General features: G+C 43.2%; 1 protein-coding gene across 2 annotated transcripts in view; it reads right to left on the bottom strand.

Moving 5' to 3' along the window:
* MUC6 (mucin 6, oligomeric mucus/gel-forming) overlaps window positions 1-17,881 on the bottom strand; it is a 159,696-nt gene that overhangs the window by 32,518 nt on the left and 109,297 nt on the right. The window contains exons 31-32 of one of the 2 annotated variants that reach the window (XM_085644896.1): window positions 14,275-14,301; window positions 1,792-5,409 (exon numbers count right to left, since the gene is read on the bottom strand). In XM_085644896.1, the coding sequence (XP_085501022.1) occupies window positions 1,792-5,409; window positions 14,275-14,301 (3,645 nt within the window). The remainder of the gene's footprint in view (window positions 1-1,791; window positions 5,410-14,274; window positions 14,302-17,881) is intronic. The other variant, XM_085644897.1, reaches the window with a different exon arrangement.

Genomic DNA, 17,881 nt, shown 5'->3' on the forward strand with positions numbered 1-17,881 from the left:
AAGAAAAGGTACTCAGCATCATTCGAGACCTTGACCCGCCTGTGGTAGAGGAAATCTCCTTTGATAAGCCTGCTTACTGTCCTACTAAAAATCTCCTTGGTGCCTTCCCTCATATTTCTATATAGCAAACCAAGGATTTACTGCTGAGTTTAAAATCAGGAGCCTCCTCAGACCTGTGTACGCATTCCTTACTCCAGCTTGTTCCGGACGCGATAGCCACATTTCTATGCAAGGTGTTAAATTCTGCGCTCCAATCTGGAATCTATCCTGGCATCTGGAAGGAAACGACTATTACTACGCTCCTTAAGGAACACAATGCCAATCCCTATAACTTGAAGAATCTCTGTCCTATTTCCTTGCTCCCTGCTCCTGCTAGAATCTTGAAAATATTTATCAATCAGGAGCTGATGAAATTTATTGATACTCAAGGGATTCTTGATCTCTCTCAGAACGTGTTTTGTGCTGGTCACAGCACAGAAACGGCCTTTATTGTGGCCACTGACAGCATCAGAGCCCAGATTCATAAGGTTGGGGCGAGTATCTTTATAATGCCTTACCCATCGGCAGCATTCATTAGTTTAGTGGGTTTCAGTGGGACAGCCTTGCAGCTTTTCCACTCATTTATATCTAACAGGGTACAGACAGTCAGCTGTGGAGTCTTTAAGGCCAAGGCCTTCAGTCTTTCCTGTGGGGTACCACAGGGCTCATCTCTGAGCCCTACTCTTTTTAATCTCTATGTGGCCCCTCTAGCTGACCTGATACGTTCATTTGGTTTTCAAGCGCTGTCATATGCTGACGACACGCAAATCATCATCTCCATTTCTAATGACCTGCAAGGAGTGGTGGGGAGGTGTAATCAGTGTATGACCAGCATCATTTGCTGGATGAAGGACAACTCCCTGAAGATCAATGCAGACAAGACTGAAGTGCTTGTGTTTGGTTCGCAAAACACCATCTGGTCAAGCATGTGGTGGCCAGAGGTCTGCGCCCCTCATCAGGTCAGCCAAAAACCTGGGGGACATCTTTGATGACGCTCTGAACTTTGATGCTCAGGTCAGTCGCACTGCCAACACTTGTTTTCACATCCTGAGGACCCTGAAAAAGGTAATCTCCTACATCCCATCGAAACTACACCAGTCAGTCATCATTGCCCTGGTTAAATGACGGTTGTAATACTGCAATGCTTTGTATCTGAACATCAATAGCTCCACCCCTGAACAAACTTTAAGTTGTACAGAATGCAGCAGCTCACCACTGAACATTCCCAAGAGACATTCCGCTAAGGAGGGGATTCATTCCCTGCACTGGCTTCCTGTCAGGAAACACATTGTCTTTAAGGCTTTGTGCTTGGTATTTTTACTATGCTGACTATTAAAACTAGAGTGGGTGTGTGAGCCTTCATTCTGTTAGATTCACAGCCAAATTTTAGAATCAAAATAAAAGTATCATAACTGAGAAAATGTTTCGCATGTGATAGCAGTTAAACATTAAATGTGGCTATGAAAATATTAATCATGTTTTTTTGCTCCAGGGATTTTCAGATCATTTGCAAAATTGTTCATGTTTAAACTTTGTTGCACATTAGTTGCTCAGAGGTAAAATAATTCCATAAAAATCATGAAATGAATGTAAAAAAGGGTAGATTCTTGATCAAAATTCTTCACGGAGTTACCAATTGCGACCCACATCTACGAGTTTAAGTAAGAATAGATAATTATTCCAGGTCAAGCAATAATTAAGGGGGCAAAATGCTAGTTTAGTACAGTGAAATTTGCAAATGATCATACTTACTTGATAATGTTGATGTTTCTGTCGTTGTAGTTGGGGTGGATGTTTTGGTTGATGTTTTTGTTGTGGTGGCTGTTGTAGTTGGGGTAGATGTTCTCCTGGTGGATGTTGTGGTTAATGTGGATGTCTTGGTAGTTGACGTTGTAGTAGGTGATGTGGATGTTGTGGTTGGTGTGGATGTTGTGGTAGTTGATGTAGTTGGGGTGGATGTTGTGGTGGTTGGGGTTGATGTTTTTGTTGAGGTGGGTGTTGTAGTTGGGGTGGATGTTTTGGTTGATGTTTTTGTTGTGGTGGGTGTTGTAGTTGGGGTAGATGTTCTCCTGGTGGATGTTGTGGTTAATCTGGATGTCCTGGTAGTTGACGTTGTAGTAGGTGATGTGGATGTTGTGGTTGGTGCGGATGTTGTGGTAGTTGATGTAGTTGGGGTGGATGTTGTGGTGGTTGGGGTTGATGTTTTTGTTGAGGTGGGTGTTGTAGTTGGGGTGGATGTTTTGGTTGATGTTTTTGTTGTGGTCGGTGTTGTAGTTGGGGTAGATGTTCTCCTGGTGGATGTTGTGGTTAATGTGGATGTCCTGGTAGTTGACGTTGTAGTAGGTGATGTGGATGTTGTGGTTGGTGTGGATGTTGTGGTAGTTGATGTAGTTGGGGTGGATGTTGTGGTGGTTGGGGTTGATGTTTTTGTTGAGGTGGGTGTTGTAGTTGTGGTGGATGTTTTGGTTGATGTTTTTGTTGTGGTGGGTGTTGTAGTTGGGGTAGATGTTCTCCTGGTGGATGTTGTGGTTAATGTGGATGTCCTTGTAGTTGACGTTGTAGTAGGCGATGTGGATGTTGTGGTTGGTGTGGATGTTGTGGTAGTTGATGTAGTTGGGGTTGATGTTTTTGTTGAGGTGGGTGTTGTAGTTGGGGTGGATGTTTTGGTTGATGTTTTTGTTGTGGTGGGTGTTGTAGTTGGGGTAGATGTTCTCCTGGTGGATGTTGTGGTTAATGTGGATGTCCTGGTAGTTGACGTTGTAGTAGGTGATGTGGATGTTGTGGTTGGTGTGGATGTTGTGGTAGTTGATGTAGTTGGGGTGGATGTTGTGGTGGTTGGGGTTGATGTTTTTGTTGAGGTGGGTGTTGTAGTTGGGGTGGATGTTTTGGTTGATGTTTTTGTTGTGGTGGGTGTTGTAGTTGGGGTAGATGTTCTCCTGGTGGATGTTGTGGTTAATGTGGATGTCCTGGTAGTTGACGTTGTAGTAGGTGATGTGGATGTTGTGGTTGGTGTGGATGTTGTGGTAGTTGATGTAGTTGGGGTGGATGTTGTGGTGGTTGGGGTTGATGTTTTTGTTGAGGTGGGTGTTGTAGTTGGGGTGGATGTTTTGGTTGATGTTTTTGTTGTGGTGGGTGTTGTAGTTGGGGTAGATGTTCTCCTGGTGGATGTTGTGGTTAATGTGGATGTCCTTGTAGTTGACGTTGTAGTAGGCGATGTGGATGTTGTGGTTGGTGTGGATGTTGTGGTAGTTGATGTAGTTGGGGTGGATGTTGTGGTGGTTGGGGTTGATGTTTTTGTTGAGGTGGGTGTTGTAGTTGGGGTGGATGTTTTGGTTGATGTTTTTGTTGTGGTGGGTGTTGTAGTTGGGGTAGATGTTCTCCTGGTGGATGTTGTGGTTAATGTGGATGTCCTGGTAGTTGACGTTGTAGTAGGTGATGTGGATGTTGTGGTTGGTGTGGATGTTGTGGTAGTTGATGTAGTTGGGGTGGATGTTGTGGTGGTTGGGGTTGATGTTTTTGTTGAGGTGGGTGTTGTAGTTGGGGTGGATGTTTTGGTTGATGTTTTTGTTGTGGTGGGTGTTGTAGTTGGGGTAGATGTTCTCCTGGTTGATGTTGTGGTTAATGTGGATGTCCTGGTAGTTGATGTTGTAGTAGGTGATGTGGATGTTGTGGTTGGTGTGGATGTTGTGGTAGTTGATGTAGTTGGGGTGGATGTTGTGGTGGTTGGGGTTGATGTTTTTGTTGAGGTGGGTGTTGTAGTTGGGGTGGATGTTTTGGTTGATGTTTTTGTTGTGGTGGGTGTTGTAGTTGGGGTAGATGTTCTCCTGGTGGATGTTGTGGTTAGTGTGGATGTCCTGGTAGTTGACGTTCTAGTAGGTGATGTGGATGTTGTGGTAGTTGATGTAGTTGGGGTGGATGTTGTGGTGGTTGGGGTTGATGTTTTTGTTGAGGTGGGTGTTGTAGTTGTGGTGGATGTTTTGGTTGATGTTTTTGTTGTGGTGGGTGTTGTAGTTGGGGTAGATGTTCTCCTGGTGGATGTTGTGGTTAATGTGGATGTCCTTGTAGTTGACGTTGTAGTAGGCGATGTGGATGTTGTGGTTGGTGTGGATGTTGTGGTAGTTGATGTAGTTGGGGTGGATGTTGTGGTGGTTGGGGTTGATGTTTTTGTTGAGGTGGGTGTTGTAGTTGGGGTGGATGTTTTGGTTGATGTTTTTGTTGTGGTGGGTGTTGTAGTTGGGGTAGATGTTCTCCTGGTGGATGTTGTGGTTAATGTGGATGTCCTGGTAGTTGACGTTGTAGTAGGTGATGTGGATGTTGTGGTTGGTGTGGATGTTGTGGTAGTTGATGTAGTTGGGGTGGATGTTGTGGTGGTTGGGGTTGATGTTTTTGTTGAGGTGGGTGTTGTAGTTGGGGTGGATGTTTTGGTTGATGTTTTTGTTGTGGTGGGTGTTGTAGTTGGGGTAGATGTTCTCCTGGTGGATGTTGTGGTTAATGTGGATGTCCTGGTAGTTGACGTTGTAGTAGGTGATGTGGATGTTGTGGTTGGTGTGGATGTTGTGGTAGTTGATGTAGTTGGGGTGGATGTTGTGGTGGTTGGGGTTGATGTTTTTGTTGAGGTGGGTGTTGTAGTTGGGGTGGATGTTTTGGTTGATGTTTTTGTTGTGGTGGGTGTTGTAGTTGGGGTAGATGTTCTCCTGGTGGATGTTGTGGTTAATGTGGATGTCCTGGTAGTTGACGTTGTAGTAGGAGATGTGGATGTTGTGGTTGGTGTGGATGTTGTGGTAGTTGATGTAGTTGGGGTGGATGTTGTGGTGGTTGGGGTTGATGTTTTTGTTGAGGTGGGTGTTGTAGTTGGGGTGGATGTTTTGGTTGATGTTTTTGTTGTGGTTGGTGTTGTAGTTGGGGTAGATGTTCTCCTGGTGGATGTTGTGGTTAAAGTGGATGTCCTGGTAGTTGACGTTGTAGTAGGTGATGTGGATGTTGTGGTTGGCAGAGTTGATGTAGTGGTTGGGGAAGATGCTGTAGTTTCTGTGGTGGGGGACACTGTTTCGGTAGGTGTTGATTCTGAAGAAGTGAACTCTGTTTCAGTTGTGATCTCAGTTGTTGTGGTGGTTGTGGTTGATGTTGTTGGGGTTGATGTTGTTGGGGTAGATGATGTAGTTGGGGTGGATGTTGTGGTGGTTGACGTTGATGTTCTTCTTGTGGTGGGTGTTGTAGTTGGGGTGGATTTTGTGGTTGATGTTTTTGTTGTGGTGGGTGTTGTAGTTGGGGTGGTTGTTGTGGTGGTTGGGGTTGATGTTTTTTTTGTGGTGGGTGTTGTAGTTGGGGTGGATGTTTTGGTTGACGTAGTTGATGTTGTCGTTGGTGTAGCTGTGAAAGAAAATAAAGAGCTTGAAAGGCCATCACATTGCTAGATGTTTTAAAGATAAATGAGCTTGGAAAATTGATTGTTTCTAGTTATGCTTTATTTCCTTTTGTGACCTGTTTCTCTTCAAGATCTCATCTAGGTTCCAAGCGTTCAACTGAATGCAACTATGCTTTTGGACCCTCTGATAAGTCACTTCTTCTATGCCCAACGGGTTATGTTAGTCTGAGGCAGCTATCTATGGAGATATAGCTTCTGTATGTCCTTTTTGCAGCAGTTTTCTCAATTTGGAAGGGGTATCTCTCACCGGTCATCAGTGATCCTGAAAAGGCAGACATATCATGGCAGTATTTCTAATCCTCCCCAGCGCCAGTAACACTAACTTACATTTGAAGGATAGAGATTGTAGACAACCAAGAACTGAAAGCCTAGTGAGCTTATGGCCTTACATATGGGAGAAAGGAGGGAAGTATAATGTAGGCTTTTAAATATATCCAGGGTGTATAAGATCCAGGAGGTGTATTTTATAGCTGAGGCATGGTTCCAGGACAAGGTATTGGAAACTATCACTTGATGCGCAAGGAGAACATTAGGACACTTGGTGTTGTAATTGGAAGGCAAGTGAAAAGACTAGGCAGCGCTGGCAGGCCTCCTAGGATGCCAATATTGATGTTTATGTTGAAAAGCAACCTAGTTTAGTAGCTACAATGGCCTTGGCACTCCTGTCTAAATAATTTCTTGACTTTTTCTGGCCAACAAAATTATTACCCCAGTTCTAGTTTTTTTTTATATTACCACCGTTCCCCTCTGCCAGGAATCTAAGCATGCTCTTTGGTTTCAACATACGGTTGACATCCTCACGTTCAACTCTCATTCCACCCTCAACAATTCCCAGCTACTGAGTTAACGTAACTCCTGTGATAACCTTCCGCTACATATCTACACATTTTATTGGCCGTTAACATCACCAAGAAAGCCTCTACAGTGCCCTAGCCATGTTGCCACCTAGTCCAATAGGCACCAAGCTGAATATAAAAACACAAGGCCCCTAACAAATTCCTTGCTCTGGATGTGTAGATCCATCCACGGCTCTTCCCCCTTCTACTCATCACCATCATGTATTGCACATAATAACAATATACAGTTCAAACAGTAATCAACCAATTATAAAGCATTGAAATACAGTTTATTTCTTTATCAAATAAAGTCCTGGTAAAAGAGACAGCAATCAAAATAGTCATCGGTACAACAGAATGTGAATAAATATAAAAAGCAAAATAAAAGATGGAGGCTAACACTATTTAACCCTTCTTCAGACATCACTTATGTGGTTGTCATGCTCTGGAAAGAAACTGAGAAACACCAAAGGCCAGTATGGGGTCGATTATGGAGTAGAAGTACAGCATAGCATACCTGGCAGACCAAATGCACATAGTCAGGAATGGGGGTTTAAGCACGTCATTCCTGAGTCAGCCAACCAGAGAACAGAAAAGAGCAAAATGCATACCAGTCTTAACACTGCTGGTGGAGCACATACATGTGCACTCGTCCAATGGTTTCCCATCTCTCAAGCTGACCCTGTTAGACCTAGAGAGCTGGTCCATTCGCAAGCATCATTGAGAGCTTTGTAGGCTTGGCATAGTCTTGGAGATCACAGAGAGGTAGCTCTTGAAGTCATGTGATGGCTTCTGTTCGGGGAAAAAGCTGGGCCTTGAACATTGTTAGTAGCCTGTGGTCCTCCTCCCTCAAGACCAGCCTTTAATAGCGTTTTTTATTCTCTGCCAATCCCCTAGGCACAAGAACTAAGGAGAGTCCTGAAAGAGTATAGCCCAAAGCTCTACAAAGATAAACCAATGAGTCTGTTCAGCCCGGGCTAGTAAGAGAAACTCGCACACAGGGAGTCTAAAGAAAGGACCAAATTCATTGCACCAAAGGTTAAGCCATACTAGAATGGGCCTTGCCACCGTTTGCTTGGTGAGTCTATTTAGGCCATAACAAGCCTGCCAAAGAATGGCGCCCCAGCACCTATAAATCTCTGCCCAGGGCGTGCTCCCACTGTCGAAACTCAGTACCAAAGCACCTAAGCCTGTAAAATTAAGGCACTGCAGCATGTGTAATCGTCCAGCCTAGTGTTTCCCAAACTGTGGGTCATGACCTGATTTTTGGTGGTCTTGAAGTCCAAGCGATAAAGATGCCTTGAAATTCTATATTTATGTTGTCACAATTGCTGTGCTTCAAAGACTGAGGTCAAATGTCAGGCCATATTTTCTGAGAAATTGCTAATTTTTCATTTTTTTAACATGAGAACTTGAGTTTACAAACTCTTCTCACTTTGCTGTCAGAGAAAGAAAATCAAAGTGAATTATGTGATACTATTGCTGGGGTATAGGGAGCGTGAAAGGAAAGGAAGTGGAATGTCATTTTTTGGAATACACAACAAAATGTAAATGAACTGTACACATTCAGCAGTTAAGAAAGCAAAAATGAAGCACATTTGATTTTATAACTCTGAAGTGTGATGGAAACATAAATTTCAATAAGGTCAAAATCAATCAAAACACTTTACTTGGTGATGCACAAATGGTACATATTCACTGAAACACGATTTCCACACACCATTTGTGTGCATCTGTCCGGATTTAGTGGCCATTTCAATGGACAATGCACTGGTTGTAAATTAAAGTGCGCTACCACATAATGCTTTAGCTAAAATAAAAAATTGTCCGCCTCATGTCCCTTACAGCTAGGTGGGTCACGAAAGTCTTTCTTTCTAAAAATTGGGCCATGAATCCAGAAAGTTTGGAAGCAATCTTGACTGTTAAATACCTGACCAATAACTTGTGCTGGATTTCAGCTGTTAAGAAAGGGTGACAGGGTCATCTGCTCCCTTCACCACTCCACTCCTAGGAGACAATTTACAATGGCTGTCTAGGCTCACTAAATGTTTTTTGAGAATCAACTTGTTTGCAGCTATTTCCAAAGGATAGGGGAATTTATGTGAATTGTCACAATGTTTTATGCTACCAGGTCTCTTGTTTGAGTGTTTCTGTTACTTTGCAGGATTTGCGATGAAGACCCAGGCTCCCAATCAATAAGCATGCCTGCCCACCACTTCAGGTGGAGGACACCTGCCGTTTGGAGGTGGTTCTGCAGGGTCAACCAGGGTTCGTGGATTCGCGGAAGCTCAACTGTGCCCCGTGTGTTGCATGAGCCTTTTTATAGTGCTGACATAATTCAGAACATTTTTGGGTGCTTTACAAGGAGTCCAGGATAGGTACATTAGCTCATTGTAAATATAGCAGTGTTTACAATTGTACACATATAGCAGTGTCTACCTGCTTCAGTGGGAACGTTACAGTCTAGTTTTTGAAGGAAATGCTGGATATTATTTTTTAATTGCACGTGGATTAATGTGGGTGATGGGAACAATATGTTTCTGACCTCCGATGTCTGGCCAGTCCGAAGGTTGGTTGTGCCAGGCACACACCTTGATGACCGGATTTAGGCTCTATGGTAGCGGTAAGGGTTCCATGAGTACCCCAAACCATACCACTTCAGCGAATCATGTTAAAAGATAGTGCAAGCTGCCATAACAAACTGTAATAATGACCAAGACACAGTATTAAGACGCAGGGAAGACAAATAATACATTTCAGAATCGCCGGGTGTGGGTTGTTGGATGTGGAATCTGCCTGTGTAGGTGCTGTAAAGAGTTTGGAATAATGTTTCAAAATAAAGAAAAAAACGAGACCATCGGTGTTGGAAAACGCGTCAATCAGAAGTGACACATGAAATTAATATAAAATGTATTCGTGTGAGCTTGTGTTTGCATCAAGAGTTTTAAGAACGATAATAAGAAAGAGTCATACCATTCCATCTTTAAACAAGCATTGGTAAAGCCAATAGGTCTCGGCAATGCAAGAGTTATTGGCGTGGTCAATGTCAACGTCTTTTAGCCATCCTGTATAACCGTACAGCTGCTGTTTTACATAGCTGAAAGTCCTTGAAAAAAGCGATATGACATGGCCAGCACTGGCCGTGTCATAGCACATTTTTGTCTGGCAGCAGGGTTGGGATAAGCAAGACAGCGAGGGCGGAGTAAGCTACACAACACCGGAGGGGGTGGACAGCGGGTGGGGAGAAGATAAATAAGAAGGCATTCAGTATTTGCTAAAACATTCCCCACACTTTGCATACGTTTTCCCAGCGTTGTGGTTAGCTGTGTCACATTACACCAACTACGACAGTCTCTTCTACACAGCGCATGCACTGTCCAGCCGAGAACTAAAAAGGGGTTAACACCAAGAAACTAGGAAAGGGTGGTTCACTTAATCATGTAGTTATCCTAGTCACTTAAAAGGACATTACAGTCAGTCACCAAACTATAATTTAAATAATCTCACTAAATAAAACATGCAAGTAAAATGTGCATTGAAACAAGGTTTCTCAAAAAAACCTTAATACACATATACTGATTAAATCAGATTGGCTCTAACGTGGTATAACCCAAGACGGGGAGCAAACCAATCGCACTCACAAAAGTCCAAAAAGGATAAAAAGCCCAAAACTTGAAAACAATGGTTTGCTTGATTTTTTTGGGTTGAAATAGAAACTAAGTAGCTTTCCCGTCACTTAGACAGACGTGACAGTCACTCACCAAATGTAAATATATTAGAACAGTGGGAATAGTCTTAAAGGAAATACTCAATACATTGATGTGAACGAAAAATTTTACCATTTGCTTTTGGAGTTTAGTGAATCAACCGTACTTTATCCTTACTACGTCCGGAGACACTAAAGAGCAACAGAGGAGTCTCGTTGGATATATGGGATACTGCCGCCAACCGCAGCGTCAGCTTGCAACTTGCTCAATGCTCAGGGGCCTTAGCCTAAGATGGTGGTCAGTAGGAGGCGATCTAGGCAATGTACAATTGCAAGTATGCCAAGCGGGGGTGACAAACATCGGCATACTAGTGAAAAAAACAATCTGTTACAAAATATTCAGGGTGAGCCGCAGGTAAGATAAAAGACACATTGTATCCCTGCAAAGACTGACATCGGCATGGTAATTAAAAACTATAGTCCAATCATAAAATGAAAGGTGCCAGTATGATGTTGTATAGAAGACCCATGGTAACCCAGTCGAGCCGAGCATTGAGGCTGACATCGGCAACATGAAGAAAAACTAAAGTCTAATCACAGAATGGATGGAGCGGGCCACAGCTATGGGGATTCATGTAAGAAACATTCTATCCCTGCAGAGCCAACCTAGAGGACTGTGGCTACTTCCAAAAATAGGCTGATGGATCCATTTGGCATTTGGCCCTGGTATTTGAATGCACAGGAAATGTGATGAGATAAGAACAGGATTTACAGGCCTGTTTACAAAAATGGAGGTCGGAGCAAGTTAAAACACAAGTGCTCATGTGAAGTACTCTTCAACAAAGAAAAAAGTAGTTCCTCAAACAGTTGCTAAAATAGGAGCAGTGGATGGATAGTAGTAAAGGTCCAATGCTTTTGGGGAGGGCTAAACACAGGAACAGGCATGACACATGCATACTATGGACAGATGGGGATAAAGAATATGAGAGCGATGATGGAGCCAGCAAATGGGAAGCCTAAGGGTAGGCTTAAGCACTCTCTAAGCCGAGATCTAAAGAATGAAAAATGTGAAGCGACATGAACACAATGTCAAGCGGACGTTCCTAATTCGTAACAATATTCCAATTCATTATTGTGCATTTCAGGGACGTGCTGCTGCTCAGGGTAACACAGTGCATCTGTGGTCTGCCTGTTCCACAATGAGACTTGGGGTGTCATTAGAGGGCCACACACTAGAGTACAAAGTGTGGTTTATGTATTCTGAGGCCACAGTGCCACACTATGTCTGCTAGTGGTGCTGTTTATTCTGGCAGGTTTATTCATGCTGTATGGCGGGCACAGCACATGGCACCCTGTCCATGCCTGTGGGCATGGTTTAAAGTGGGCCTGGTTTCTTCGACTTTCAGACCCGGTACTAATTTAAAATGGACGCTGAAGCGGGTCCCTTCAGGAGCCCTGTATTCCTGTCCTTAGCTTTTCATACAAAAGCACTGATTGATTCCTGAACAATGACTGTAAAAATATTAAAGTAATCCAAGTTGTTACTGCTTATTTTCACATACTGTACTTAATGTTGCTGTCCCTACCTGTGTTTGCTTTTTCCAGGATAATGTTGATTTTTTCAGGCAGCATATTAGTCTTGTTTAGTGTACAACTTAAATTGAGTTGATAATTGATAACTGGGCACAATTGAGTTGAGGCTGAAGGCAGTGGAAGTTTCTCTCAGTGCCCGTTAGGGGCACAAAAATGTGCGAATACATGGTCATCCAATCCTTGGCCCTCTGCAATGTGCACAAAGCAGTGGTGATGTATGCCAGTTGCAGTTGTAATCCCTATGCAAATATGTGGGTAGGGGTGCCCTCTACGCAAATTTTAGTGTATATGTTTAAGCCACTCCCTAAATTATATATGGCCGCCCTTTTCAGGAAACCCCCTACTTTTTCAATCCCACTTAAAGGCCTGCCTGTCAGTCTAAGGGGAGTAGAAGGCATAGAGGACAGGTGGGCTGGGCGAGCACCAGCAGCTTTGAGGGGGTACAGGATCTAGCAATGCCTAGCTGGAGATGCCAGGCTGGAGATATCTGCTTGTGTTTGCTTGCCTGCTCAAACTTATAACCTTGGTGGCAATTCCAGTTGACCATTTGCAGATATTTTCTATACAATTATATCCCTTCAAAATAAAATCAAAGCACACCACACAAAAAATCGAGTTAATGTCCCAAGTGCCCTCTGAAAAGTCTTGTAACGAATGGTAGAACATGTCCAGAAAGAGAGCCTAACTTTGCTGAAAGCTTTTCATAAGGTTCTTGCTTTACACCAGTGCCATGGGACTGTGTAAAATACTTTGACAAGGCCAAATAGGTCCCGCATATCTGAGAGCTATTTGGCTTTATCAATATTTTCTTTTGTGTCGGGATGGGAGGGGCGGACATGCAACATGTAACCGGTAGGGGTGTATTCTTAAGCTGCAACTTAAGAAAATGAATCAAAACAAAATAAAGTTAGGGAAAAAAGGGCTAAGACGCAGACAGTACTGACTGCATCAAATCGCTTTTTATGCTATACCCAACATGAACAGCAGAAGGAGAGCAGCAGGGGGCAAGCAACATGGCAACTTACATTTTAAAAAAACGAGTACCTCTGAAGGTGCATGGCCAGTGGAGGGGCACCAATAAAGAAATTAATAAGTATTTGGCCCATGCTCCACAGAATGGACAAGCACACGAAGAGGAAGTTAAGGTTGCACATGCTGATCAGTGAAAAGCAAGGACATGAGAGTGATGATGAGGCCAACAAATGATAAGCAATGGGTGGGCTCTCAGCCCCCTGTATGTATACAAAATGTCTCGCAAGCGACAGTGCAATTTGAGACCAAAAAAGGAGTGGGCCAACACACAACCCTGAAAACCATCTTGTGGACTGGGAAATTAACTGGTCAGCGACCCCTCCCATCCTGTAGTGAACATTCACTGACTTGTTATCATGACGGGCTGCAAGGGTTCCCAACAGCAACCTTCCAGGCATAGATCCTGCGTGTTGCCCACATCGGGGTCGATATATGGAGTGACAGGCCGATTCAATTTACAGGATGTGAGGTGAACAGGGCATTGCTTAGTCTGAATCAGTAAAGTTCAATTAAGGGCTGCACATTCCCCTCCGTCATTCAAGTCTGCATTGACAGCCTAAGTTTTCCAACTGGTGGACCAACATGGCTGATGCTAGACAACATCGAGTTAATCTTATCAAAATCCCTTCTGTTTCCCAGTGGCCACCCTGTTCGACTCCTATCATGTGAGTACGAATCATAAGCATATACTTTTATGTTGTAATGTCTGAGACTGTCGCACTCACTATCACCTTACATTTTGCAATGACTTCTAAATGTATCCATCTAATCTGTAATTCTGTTCAATATATGGGACATGAAGGGTTCTGGTAACCCTAAACTCCCATCCCTGAAGGATGTCCCAAGAAACATGAGGGTACTCTCCATCCAGAGTTCCTCTGAGGGCAGTTGCGATGTAATGTGATTCTGTTCAGAAGGTTGGCCAATAAATTCATATATTCACAACAATAGACATCTTACTCGCCACTGACCATCATAATATAGTCACATTGTTGTACTTGTTAAGTAATTGATTGCATCTTCCAGGGGCAATAAAAACTCTCCTTCACTGTTCCCTTGCAAGGGGAAATACGTTTCTGAAAATCCAAGAAATAATTTGATGGCATAAACAAATGTTGAGGAGTCACTGAATTACTAAGTATTGGTTACGAATGTTAAACTTAACACAATCGAACATTAGACCGACTTCTACGTCCAAACATATTTAACTTAATCTATATATCAACTGAGATCGATGGACCCCGAGATCCCATTTCTGCAAACTGGATTTTGCGACAATTCCTGTTCTAGTTCGAAGAGTTGATGGCACTCTTCTCAGAAAAGTGTTTGAGATCTTATTTCTTCTCTCTTGCTTATTTTCGACTCCTGCCAGAAGGACAACATTGAGTATCACCATTTTAGAACATCTGCAGTAGGTGGTGGGGTACAGACCTGTCGTCCACACAACGTACTACAGAATAGCATATGACATTCAATTTCTCCAGGTGTTAGAAAACTGACTTGTGTGAGGCTGCCCCAACCTCACCACCTCAACCGCTCTCCATATTGCTCACCCCTCCTTTGCAATTTACCACTCAAAAAGTTACCTGAAATTACAAAACATTAATTAGCCAGAGACAAGATAACTGCAAGTCACCACTTACTTGGTTTTGTTGACGTAGCTGTTGTACCTGAAATACAATCAGAAAAAATGCTTAATTACTTAAAACTCTTCTAGGCACTAAAACGTTGGTGACCTGACAGTGGGGACAGATCGAAAAGTAGCTGCCAGTATCTATGACTGAAATTGCTGAATACAACACCACTTTGCTGTATTGCCACGAGCTTGCCCAGTTATGTTCATCTATAAAATGGGAAAAAGTTGCTTTAAATTCACCGCACTTTTGCTGCATAGAAAAATCAATTCGAACCTTCTCACAATTTCACTACATCTGCACTCAAACCTTTAACCTGTAGCATGTTGTTTTCTCAAGAACCAAGCGTCTCCTTAGGGTTGGCAATTGAGAAGTCATTAAAGAAGGAATTATATTGCAGAACATTCAGGACGGAGGAACGTCCCAGAAGGAGCAGGCTTTTGGACTGTCCTCATGCTACAAAAAGGCAACAGAAGTTCATTCAACAGAATGCAAAAATCTCAGTTATGGCACACGCAGGATATCAAACACAAAATGCACTTTTAACTTCCTTATTTTACTGTGTCGTCCTTTCAAGTGTAACGTTTGGGTTGTTGGTCATAGCTGAGTAAGAATCCTCTACCCCATTCCATGAAACACTTGTAGAAATGCCATATGGCTTCATGTTGGCTAGCATGACAGCACTTTTTATTCTTTACGTTTTTTTTTTTACCAAACCACTGGATTCTGGCAGTTGTAATACTAGTTGGCGTTTGTTCACACAGCTCGGGAACCCACACATCAATATTATGCTCTAAAAAAGCAAAGACCACGGATGGATGAGTGGTATCCTACTGACATGGAGGGTGCTGGTAACTCAAAACCCACATCCCTGAAGGTTGCCCTAAGAAACATGAGGGCACTCTCTGTCTAGAGCTACTTGGAGGACAATTGCCAAGGAGGTATGTTAAACCAGTGCAGTGACGGCTCCTCCGCTAAGGCCGAGGAGCGACGCCCCACTACTTTGAAGCAGTGAAAGAAAGGAAAAATAAAATGATAATAACGTAATGCTATTATAATTTTATTATGTCCTGCTGCAGTAGCTTTGCATAACTAGGTGGGGCGGGCTGCTATGCTCACAGAGCAGGGGAGGAGTGGTAGCTCCCTCCAAAGTGCACAATGACTGTTTGGCCGGCCCTCTTCGGCCGGCCAAACAGTCATGCGTACTTCACATGTACTCCATGCAGGCTGCATTACAGCCTGCATGGAGAACATGCCCAGGCCCACAGTCCCTGGCTGAGTGCTTAACCACGGCGCTCAGACTAATCACAATGATACATTACAGTGATGTGGTTGGTCAGGGGCGCCTGACTGCTTGTTTTCTGTTCCGTTCCTGAGAGACGACGGAGAGACGCGACGGTAAGCTCAGTTTTTGTCTTTTTTTTAATAATCTCCTTAATCCCTCTCGCCCCCTACCTTGCCACCCCCCGATCCGTGCCATGGCCACTACTGTGGTTAACTTTCCCCCGCCCCCCATTGAACTACATGAAGTCCTTCAATATGCTCAGGGCTGGACTGGGACCTGAAATTGGCCCAGGCAAATTACTCGGCCTGTCCCCGTGTGGAGGAAGCAGGGGTGGTCCCTGTTTGCTAGGGACACTTTCGGCCGGTTTTGTTACAGGGGGGAAATTTTGTGGACCCCAGGTAACAATAACGGCCCCCAGGGCCCCAAAACCGGCCCCCACCTTAGCCGCCCAGCGGGGAAAAACCCGGTGCCCGCTACAGCCAATACGGCTCTGAATATGCTTCACATCCATACTCTGAAGTAACAGCAAAGTTACGGTGTCTTACAAGTAATAATAATTAAAAATCTATGTTGGTGAATGGTCATCAGATTTGAACACCGGATGAGTGCATTATAGGACTTGCTATCAAAACCATGGTTCAGCACTTCACATATGTTAGTTGTGCAGCATATATAGTCCTAATTACGAGCTGGCTGTTAAATTTCGATAGGTGTGGTAACAGTAATCCAAAGTATTGCAATAAAATTCCCTTCCCAGATAAATTTCAGCAGGTTAAAGCTGATTATATATATAAGGGGAATAATGCCTGTTCCATACTGGGACATTAATATTTCAGAGCCGCAGGCATCAAAATTCGCATGCTAGCCCCCATTTTAAGCAGTGGTATTTATCGCACCCAATACATTTCGGTGCAATGAAGTCCGATTTTGTGGCATGCGATGAATATTACCTTCTCACTCGTGGTGAGAGCCACAGTGTTTACACATTTAAGCTCTTCCACAATCAAGGTCCATAGACTTGGAACTATATCCATTGGGTAGGAGGCTAATATAGCAGTAATGTTCTAAAAGGCACTGTTTTATAAAGTATTTGCTTTTTCGTTCAATGCTCACACGGCCTATATTTTTCTAATAGGATAAATGTAGATTGTTTCTACTGTTGCCATGTGTTGATTTTCTCAAGTTAGTAGACATAAATGTAATGACCATGGGGTGGGTGCCCTGGCGTGGAGCTTGTGCGTTCAACAGGTGTGAGATTGGGGTGAGCAGTGTGCTGAAGTTGAAGCACTTAAAAACACTTTCGGTAATGAGTCATGAGGAAGAGATAAGGTGTGGGTGGAAACAGGAGCTGCCAATAATAATGTGACGACTGTGATCAGAAGAGAATTAAACAGACAGTGAGTAGAAATAAACTGAAAAGTCCATCCTTAATACAGGATAGAGGATGAAAATAAATGCACCCCAGTCTTAAAGGTGTTAATTGATATATGTTATGAGTGCATTTGAGATCATAGGAGAGGTGTGCACAGACATGCAAGAGAGACTAGACTAGTGAGGTCAAGATGGAAGAAGGAGGAAGTCTGGGTCTCGTCAGAAAATAAATGATGTGAAAGCTAGAAGAAGATATGAGAACGCGAGATGAACTGTAGAAAGTGAGACAAAGGGACCAAAACTGAGGTTTGTGTAACACCAACCAAGGGCAGAGTAAACAAAATATTAAATTTTGAAAGATAAAAAATAATTGGAAAGATACGACTGACCCTGCGAACATCCATACACTGAGATGCCAAGTGTAGATATAGTGTCAAAAGAGGAGTGCTCTACCATGAACAAAATCGACACCAGCAAAAAGATCACAAAGAATGAATAAAGAATCACATTGTTGTAATTTGGCTGAGAAATAGAATTGTGCACACAAACAACGCCGGTCCGTGCATGTAAGGGCGGTGGGGCCGGGCGGGAGGCAGGGAACTTGATATAGGACGGAATAGGGAAAACTAAATAAATAAATAATTCCTATTACGTCGTCTGTCGACATAATTTCCCCGCCTACCCCTCTGGACTTACCTACAAGGACTGTTGCTGCACACGAAAGAGAACAGTTTTGGTATAAGTTGCAGGCAAATACTTAATAATAAAGAGAGAAAGTCATCAAGAAAGAGGTAAAATAGAAAGGAACAAACGGTCTCAACAAAGATTTAGAAATGCCACATTAAGATATAGGAGTTTAAGATTAGATGCAGTTTTAGTGAAAGACAGAGAGAAGTGGACGTGAGGGTAAAGAGAGATGCCAAAAGTAAAGCAGAAATTAAACTTCATGTCAATAATTTA

This window comes from Triturus cristatus, chromosome 3_1 (assembly GCF_964204655.1).
Source record: "Triturus cristatus chromosome 3_1, aTriCri1.1, whole genome shotgun sequence".
NCBI lineage: Eukaryota > Metazoa > Chordata > Amphibia > Caudata > Salamandridae > Triturus > Triturus cristatus.